Consider the following 8,754-nt stretch of genomic DNA (forward strand, 5'->3'; position numbering starts at 1 on the left):
CTCATGCTTCCATTCCATATAAATATTGGGCCGACTCTCTTCATATGGCCGTCTATCTACATAATATTCTTCCCTCCACTGTCCTCAATTTCACCTCTCCCGTGTCACTTCTTTACCAACGTCAACCAACCTATGATCACCTACGTACGTTTGGTTGTCTATGCTACCCTAATTTTTCCGCTACCACCCCACACAAACTTTCCCCTCGCTCCACTAAATGTGTCTTTCTTGGTTTTTCCCCCTCATCATCGTGGCTATCGTTGTCTCGACCTAGCCACTAACAAAATCATTTTATCTCGCCATGTAACGTTTGATGAAAACGTTTTCCCCTACCATATCCCTTTCCATAGTGACTCTCCCAATCAAGACCACTCCAACCAATCCATTTCTCCCATGTTTCAAATCACTCTAGCCTACCCATCCACTAATACTTCACCACCTGCATCTCCTGTTTCCCATCAACCATATACCCCACCTCATCGCCGTTATCGGCTTCCTCTTTCCGCTGCATCTCCTCTCCCCTTCCGTCTCCATTCACCTGCTCCCGGTTCACCCAGTCCTGTCACGGACGTCAACTCCCTACCCCTCTCCACTGACCGAAATTCACCAGCACATTCTTCTACTCCTTCCCGTACTCCTACAATTGCCGAGTCTCCCATAACGTCATCATCCTATCCACCTTCTACAAATGTCCCCCTACAGTCTATAACTCCCTACCACTGTCCCTCTACAGTCTGTCGCTTCTTCTCCTCCCGGAAGCTCCACTGCCATTCCTTCCCTCCCGACAACTCGGGCTTCCCACGGAATTTTCCAGACATCCTCAAGCCTTGTGACGAGCTATGTAATCTTCAAGCCTTGATAGTTATCCATACATCCTCCTGCAGTCCAGCACTAAAAATGCTCTTACTGTAAAACGACATCTCCTATTGGATCGGTAAACACAACTTTCCATCTTACAGATACATCATACTCCATCCAAAAGTATTCGGTTAATCTGATTCAGAGGAAATGAAATCATGCTTAGTGATTTTTGACTTCAAAGAAGCAGGTGGTATAGTTTGCAACAATCAAAACAAAGGAATACCAGGGTTTGTATGGTGGTTAACTGAATGTGCCACCATTCATCGTGTCAAGTTAAGACACGCTGTTTCTACTGTCCTTTGCATCTTCATTACAGCTGACCCGATGAGTAAATTGTCGGAACAATACAAAGAGGGGTTTTCTTACAAGCACTAAGACCAAAATGCTCAGTCATGTCAAGTTCCTCCCTTTTTTCACCATCAGGAAGCTCCCAATTGAAGTGGTACAAGAGGTTCGCAAGAGCAAACTCGACAATTGCCATGGCAAACGAAATCCCAGGACACCCTCTTCTTCCTGAACCAAACGGAATGAATTGGAAATCTTGACCCTTGAAATCGATTGGGTTGTTAATAAATCTCTCAGGTCGAAATTCTTCTGCGTCGTCCCATACGGTAGGATCTCTATGGATTGCCCATGCATTGATGAAAACTGTTGTATCTGGAGGGATATCGTAACCTGCTAACTGGGTTCTCTTAGTTGTTGCCCTAGGAATTAAATTAGGAAGAGAAGGATGTAGTCGTAATATCTCCTTCACAATACATTTCAAGTAGTCCATTTGATGAATGTCGTCTTCTCCAACCGTAGACTTCTTTCCGACAACTCCTCTCACCTCATCTTGTGCTTTCTGCATCACTTTCGGATTCTTTATAAGCTCTGCCATTGCCCATTCCATTGTTCTTGCTGATGTATCACTTCCACCAATAAACATATCCTATTAGAGACGAAAAAATTGGATTTAGACTAGTAGAACACATATTAGCAGTTTTAAACTGTGAGAGACAAAGACACACACAGAGAGAGAGAGAGAGAGAGATGTTCTAACCATTAGTATTGCTTTGATATTATTACGAGAGAGATTCTTATAGTTCTCCTGAGAAAGGATAAGAATATCCGTCACGTCTAGTTCATCACTGTCTTCTACCTGACCGTTATCAGCTTCCAATTTGGAATGACGGAGGAGATGGTCGTCAATGACTTGATCTAAAAATCTATCTACTTCTTGAAACGCCTTCTCGAACTTACTAGATAGTCCAGTAACAGCATCCATCCAACCGATAGAAGGGAAGAAATCACCAAAACTAAAAGCACTAAACAACCCCAAAAAGTTACTTGACATTTTAGGGAATCTGTTTCCGTGAGCAGTTTCATACCTGACACCAAGAGCACACCTTGAAACTATGTTGTTTGTGAGAGTAAGCAGTATTTCGGTAATATTTACTACTTGTGCACTGTCTCCCCTTGAAGAACATAAACTATATATCTTCTCTGTCACAATATCTACTTCTTCTACTCTCACATGCTTAAATGATTGAACTCTTTTGACACTGAATAGCTCAACAACAGCAATCTTTTTCACTTGTCTCCAATATTCACCATAAGGGGCAAGGGCAATATCAGTAGATCCATAAACAAGCGCTTTAGCGGCGGTGAGAGGAGGTCTGTTTGCAAAGGCAAGATCTTGGTTCTTCATTATCTCTTTAGCCATTTCTACAGATGAAACCACAAGAATCGGAGATTGACCCAATTGCAAGAACATTAAGGGCCCATACTTTTGAGAAAGCTCTCGTAAGGATCTATGAGCTAATGTTCCTAGCTGGTGAAGGTTGCCAATTATTGGAAACGTCGGTGGAGAGGGTGGTAAGTTATAAATATGGGTTTCTGTTGATGATGACCAAACTCTATGGATCTTAAACAAGAAGAAAACTGAGAACAAAAGAACTGAGATAAAAAAGAAATGCTTGTTTGAATAACCTTCCAACTGTTCTCCTTCCCATTGCTGCAACAATACTAACATGGAAAGTAGATTCATATTTTTCCCTTTGCAGTTGTTTAGCTAGTAACAAAAACCTATAAGTGTGCTTAGATTTATTCCCAAATTTAAGCTTTAAAAATTTTGAACATGAAATATCTTTTTAGCAAAAAGGCAGCTGTACATTATTCTGAACCATATTAATAAATATAATCTGTCACACATGTATAATTCAATGTATGCGTGTGATAGCAATCAATGCTACTGCTGTCGAATTATGACCAAAAAAGGATAAAGTCATAAGTTTGAAAAAAAGTCTTATCACAAAATTAATGGCTGCTAATGGGGCACCATAATGGTTGGGTAAGTTGCTGTTAAGATACATTCTCCCTAAATATTCAAAAAAGAAGAAGAAGATACATTCTTCCCGGTAAGTAATGGGCAAATTGGCTTGAAAACGTAATGCCCTAGCCACATTGAGTAAGTGGCGATGTTTGCGTTCGACTACCCCATTTTGCTGTGGAGTAGAGACACAACTGCGCTGATGGTGAATATTCTTTTCAGCAAAACAAGATTGAATATCACGAGAAAGAAACTCTGTCCCATTATCAGACTGGACACGTTATAAGACAGGTAAATGAGGGACTGAATTGCCAGTAGAAATATGGGCAGTATTATGTGAAAATTGGGTAACAACAAAGTTAGTAAAAAATTTGATGAATTTAAAGGTTTCACCTTTTGTATATGCATGAGGTAAACCCATGTACAACGAGATAAGTCATCAACTATGGTCAAGAAATATCTTGCTCCAGTAAGAGAGGGTGTCGAGAATGGCCCCCAAATATTACAGTGTATTAATTCAAAACAACGTTTAGAAGAAATTGTATTTTATTAAATGTTAATCTGTTTTGTTTGGCCAAAGGACATACATCATAGAAGGTAGAAGAACTAGAATGAATGTAATCAAAAGTACGACATAAAAACTTAAAACGAGCTATCCTAGGATGACCTAGCCGACAATGCCAAATATCTAAAAAAGCTTTATTGCAGAGAGCTTTACGTGTCACTGAAGGCTGCTGATGGACTTGAAGTTGATACAAGCCGGAGAAAAAACTATCCAGACCAATCACTTGATCCGTGACTCGGTCCTGAAAGAAACAAACATTATCGAAAAAATAAGCAACAGAATTTGACTGGCGAGTTAATTGAATCACGGAAATTAGATTAAACTTGAAGTTTGGTATATGATGCACATTCGAGAGTTTAAGATTAGGAGAGAAAATAACTTCGCCAATATGCTTAACAACAGAAAAAGAGCCATCCGACAATTGCATTTGAATTAAGGATGTAACAGGTGTATAAAAAGTAGAAAACCGTAAAGAATTGCAAATATAGTGTGTAGCACCACTATCTATGAACCAACTGCTCTGCGCATCTTTAATCTCGTTCAACAGGAGGAAGAGCAGCAGAATATCACTGCAACTCCACTGCCTAATGTTGATGCAGTTTCACTTAACACTAATCGACATCATCCTCAATCATGTCGTCCTCGTGCCAGTCACAACAAGCAACAACGCCCTTACTGTGATTATTGCAACCATCATGGTCACGTTCGAGAGAAGTGTTACCGCCTTCATGGTTTCCATGCCTTCTCAAGCACTTCGTAAACTATTGTTGCTGCTACAGCAATACCATATGATGCTCAGACCATCCCACCAGGCATCCCTGCTTTGTCAGCTGACCAATATGCACGTCTCCTGACTCTCATCAATCCTCCAACAAAATCTGCACAGATAGAACCTCGTGTAAACTTTGCAGGTAAAATTCTCTACACGGCTTTTATTGATCCTTGGTTCATAGATAGTGGTGCTACACACTATATTTGCAATTCTTTACAGTTTTTTAATTTTTATACACCTGTTACATCCTTAATTCAAATGCAATTGTCGGATGGCTCTTTTTCTGTTGTTAAGCATATTGGCGAAGTTATTTTCTCTCCTACTCTTAAACTCTCGAATGTGCATCATATACCAAACTTCAAGTTCAATCTAATTTCCGTGAGTCAATTAACTCGCCAGTCAAATTCTGTTGCTTATTTTTTCGATAATGTTTGTTTCTTTCAGGACCGAGTCACGAATCAAGTGATTGGTCAGGCTAGCTTTTTCTCCGGCGTATATCAACTTCAAATCCATCAGCAACCTTCAGTGACGCATAAATCTCTCTGCAATAAAGTTTTTTTTTTTTAGATATTTGGCATTGTCGTCTAGGTCATCCTAGCATAGCTCGTTTTAAGTTTTTATGTCGTACTTTTGATTACATTCATTCTAGTTCTTCTACTTTCTGTGATGTATGTCCTTTGGCCAAACAAAGAAGATTATCATTTAATAAATATACAATTTATTCTAAACGTTGTTTTGAATTAATACACTGTGATATTTGGGGGCCATTCTCGACACCCTCTCTTCCTGAAGCAAGATATTTCTTGACCATAGTTGATGACTTCTCTCATTGTACATGGGTTTATCTCATGCATACGAAAAGTGAAACCTTTAAGTTCATCAAATTTTTTACTAACTTTGTTGTTAGCCAGTTTTCACATAATATTACCCATATTTCTACTGGCAATTCAGTCCCTTATTTATCTGTCTTACAACGTTTCCAGTATGATAATGGGACAAAGTTTCTTTCTCGTGATATTCAATCTTGGTTTGCTGAAAAGTATATTCACCATCAACACAGTCGTGTCTCTACTCCTCAGCAAAATGGGGTAGTCGAACATAAACATCGCTACTTACTCAATGTGGCTAGGGCATTACGTTTTCAAGACAATTTTCCCATTACTTATTGTGGAGAATGTATCTTAACAACAACTTATTTGATTAATAAGATGCCTACTCCAATTATTTCACACAAAACTCCTCATGAAATTATTTTGGGAAAATCCCCAAATTATCGTAATCTGCGAGTTTTTGGGTGCTGGTGCTATGCTCGCAATACCAATATTTCTTCCAGATTCGATCCTATGGAAATTCCTGGCGTATTTCTTGGTAACCCAAATAATCACAAAGGGTACATCATTTTGAATCTTGAAACTAAGACTACTTTTGTTTCAAGAGATGTTATTTTTAATGAACAATGTTTTCCTTTTAAGGATGCTAACATCTCTAGCAACGATTTTTTGCATTCTCCTTCACAGGACGACGTTCCTGATTCATTACCTGCTGAGCCGTCACCTCCTCCTATAGCAGTTAATTCTCCCTCACCTGCACGGCATGAGACTACTGTTGCAACTCTTGGTTGTGAGTGAGATCAGCTAAGGGAATCAAGTGCGTAGTATCCTGCTGGGATCAGAGACGTAAGGAGCGCAACTTTACCTTGAGTCAGTGTGAGATTGATTGGGGTTCAACTACAGTCCTGACCGAAGTTAGTTTGTAGTAGGCTAGTGTCTGTAGAGGATTATTACAGTGTGGTGTTCAATCTGGACTAGGTCCCGGGGTTTTTCTGCATTTGCGGTTTCCTCGTTAACAAAATTTCTGGTGTTTGTGTTATTTCTATTCCGCATTATATTTTGTTATATAATTAAAACATCACAGGTTGTGTGTTAAAATCAATCAATTAGAATATCCAAACTTTGGTTGTAGGTTTAAATTGATTGACACTTGGATATTGGTCTTTGTTACCAACCAAGTTTATCTCTCTAGTATTTGATAAAGACTCGCAGATTTGCATTTGCTTGAGTAAAGATCAAATCGAGAGATTGAGATATTAACTCTTTGATATACTTTACTCTAGATTGAGTCTGACTGTCTAGTTGATTCTCTAGAAAGTATATTGGAGTTAGTCCATACAGATTGCTAATCGAAATATTGGGTGAGGTTTTTAGACCCCCGCTTTTTGAATTGGTATCAGAGTAGGAAAACACCCTAAACCTTAAAAGTTTGTGTTTGTCCGATCCTCAAAAGTCTAGCCCTATGGGAAATCTTGCTGGGAGGCTTGCTCATGGCATCTGTAACATACACCAGAGTTCCTTAAAGACTGTTCAGAGATTATTTTTCAGACCTACGGTCTCTCATGATAATCTTATGCCATCTAGAACATCGGAAAATCTAGATGTGAAGAAACAGTCTAAAGGAAAAATTAAAAATTTATTTAAAGAGAATAGTCAAAGAAAACATGATCAACGCTCAAAGGTATGGATCGTCACAATAATTACTCTTAATCTCTTTGAGGAATACTATCATAAAGGATCAATTGACAAGGATCTATTTAGAGCGTTTGAATATGTTTTAAAATTCTTAGAAAAGCTTAATTCCATAGAAGAATTGAATCGTTCTGATAGAAGTTTTGTACCAGACAAATCATGTTCTAATGATGTACAAACTGTTCCAACTACCAACTCTCTTGAAGTTGATAAAAAGATTTCCTGTAAGGTTGGTAAAGGAACCATTTATCAGAAAAGTCATTTCCGTGTCATAAGAAAAAGAGACCTACGGATTCTGAGTTTTATCACTATGATTTTACTCCTAATTCTGGCCACAAATGTCAACCAAATAATTTGCATGAGAAATTCTCTATATTCTACACCACCTGAATTCAGGAATGACGTCACCCCATTTGTATATAACTTGAAATGGGGCAAGTAATTGGTTGACTTTGTTTATGAATTCTTTTTCCTATTTTCCTTGTGACAAAAGATTTTCAAAAAGTTTGTGCAGGTATTTTCTTCATACTGGTACTTTTATCCCAGTACGTGTACCTCTAAAATTCCTACATTCCTTATGTGGGTCGCGGTTCGTGAACGGGTCCAAGCCCAAGTATGCAAACCTTCCTTCCTCCCTCATCTGTCCGCGCTCGTGAACTTTTAGGGTTCATTTTTTTCTCCATTAAAGCTTGTTGGAGAACAACTTGTGAAGGGATTTCTTAAGATAAAAGCCAAGTAAGTAATCTCTTGACCACTCCCTTATTTCCTTCTAGAATCATGAAGAATGTTAAGGGTTCAAAAGTTTTCTCAAATAACCTAGGTTCTTCATCCTCTTCAATGGATCTTCCTATTGAACAAAATTCTATTAGCATTAGATTTGTGGATGAATCCTGTAGCAAAGTATTTGAAAAGATTTCTTCTAATTGGTTTATTTTAGAAAAGAAATTGGATAATACAAGTGGATATAAGGAGGATTTATCTTGTTTTGAAAAATTCAAGCTTGGAAACATCTTTGATGGCCTTGGTGAAGGTTTTTATACTCTTACTAGAATCTTCTATGCCAACATTTATGATGTTGTCCCTGAGGACATGGAATTCAAGAACATGGTTAATAGAGTGAGGATTTTAGTTAATATAGAATTGATTTCGAAAATTACCGGAATTCCTTTGGGTGATTTTCGCCTCCCTAGACCAAGGGATGAACGACCCTCACAAGAAGCTATTTCAAAAGTGCTTCGTGGAAAGAGTGTTGTGTGGAATAGAGGAAAATTTCCCACTAATCAAGTAGATTTTCCTTTGAAGTCTTTTGGAAAATTGGGTATTTCGAATCTTTGTCCTTCCACGGTTGAGAATTCTCGTTGGAGCCGTGAGTTTGCGGAATTAGTCTATTACCTTGTGATGGAAACCAATGGTCTTGACATTTGTGGATTCATTATTTTGCAAGTGATAGACATGACATCCGTTGACAAGAAGTTAGGCTTCCCTTGCTTGATTGAGCGTATTTGTCGCAACTTCTCCATTGAGCCGATTGGGAATTCCATTGGAACTCCCAAGCTTGTTCGACCGTGTACCTTCAGTCGACTGAGGGAATATGAATGCAAGAGGCAAAGGTGTGACACAATTGATGGCTCGAGTGATTCTTCTACGAAGCTTCTTCTCCAAATTCACAAAGGTGTTTGTAAGTTGAATACCAAAGTAAATTTTGTTCAAGAACAATTACTTG

The 8,754-nt window shown here is 38.6% G+C and overlaps 1 protein-coding gene across 1 annotated transcript; it reads right to left on the reverse strand.

Moving 5' to 3' along the window:
- Nucleotides 1–1,158: 1,158 nt before the first annotated feature.
- Nucleotides 1,159–5,320, reverse strand: LOC113360721 (cytochrome P450 71A1-like). The gene is made up of 6 exons (XM_026604192.1): nucleotides 5,257–5,320; nucleotides 4,539–4,615; nucleotides 3,760–3,978; nucleotides 3,251–3,443; nucleotides 1,904–2,784; nucleotides 1,159–1,792 (listed from the first exon to the last, which is right to left on the reverse strand). The coding sequence occupies exons 1-6, from the start codon at nucleotides 5,318–5,320 to the stop codon at nucleotides 1,172–1,174; spliced, it is 2,055 nt and encodes a 684-aa protein (XP_026459977.1). The 3' UTR covers nucleotides 1,159–1,171.
- Between the last annotated feature and the right edge of the window lie 3,434 nt (nucleotides 5,321–8,754).

Source organism: Papaver somniferum, chromosome 3, assembly GCF_003573695.1.
Source record: "Papaver somniferum cultivar HN1 chromosome 3, ASM357369v1, whole genome shotgun sequence".
Taxonomy (NCBI): Eukaryota; Viridiplantae; Streptophyta; class Magnoliopsida; order Ranunculales; family Papaveraceae; genus Papaver; species Papaver somniferum.

Coding starts and splice junctions, on each gene's coding strand:
- LOC113360721 (XM_026604192.1), bottom strand. CDS start 5,320: ATGGTCAAGAAATATCTTGCTTCAGGAAGAGAGGGTGTCGAGAATGGC. Junction 3,979..4,538: donor CAGGGATGCCTGGTGGGATG/GTCTGAGCATCA, acceptor TGTTTCTTTCAG/GACCGAGTCACGGATCAAGT. Junction 2,785..3,250: donor CATTACTTACCGGGAAGAAT/GTATCTTCTTCT, acceptor TTTTGTTCTCAG/TTTTCTTCTTGTTTAAGATC.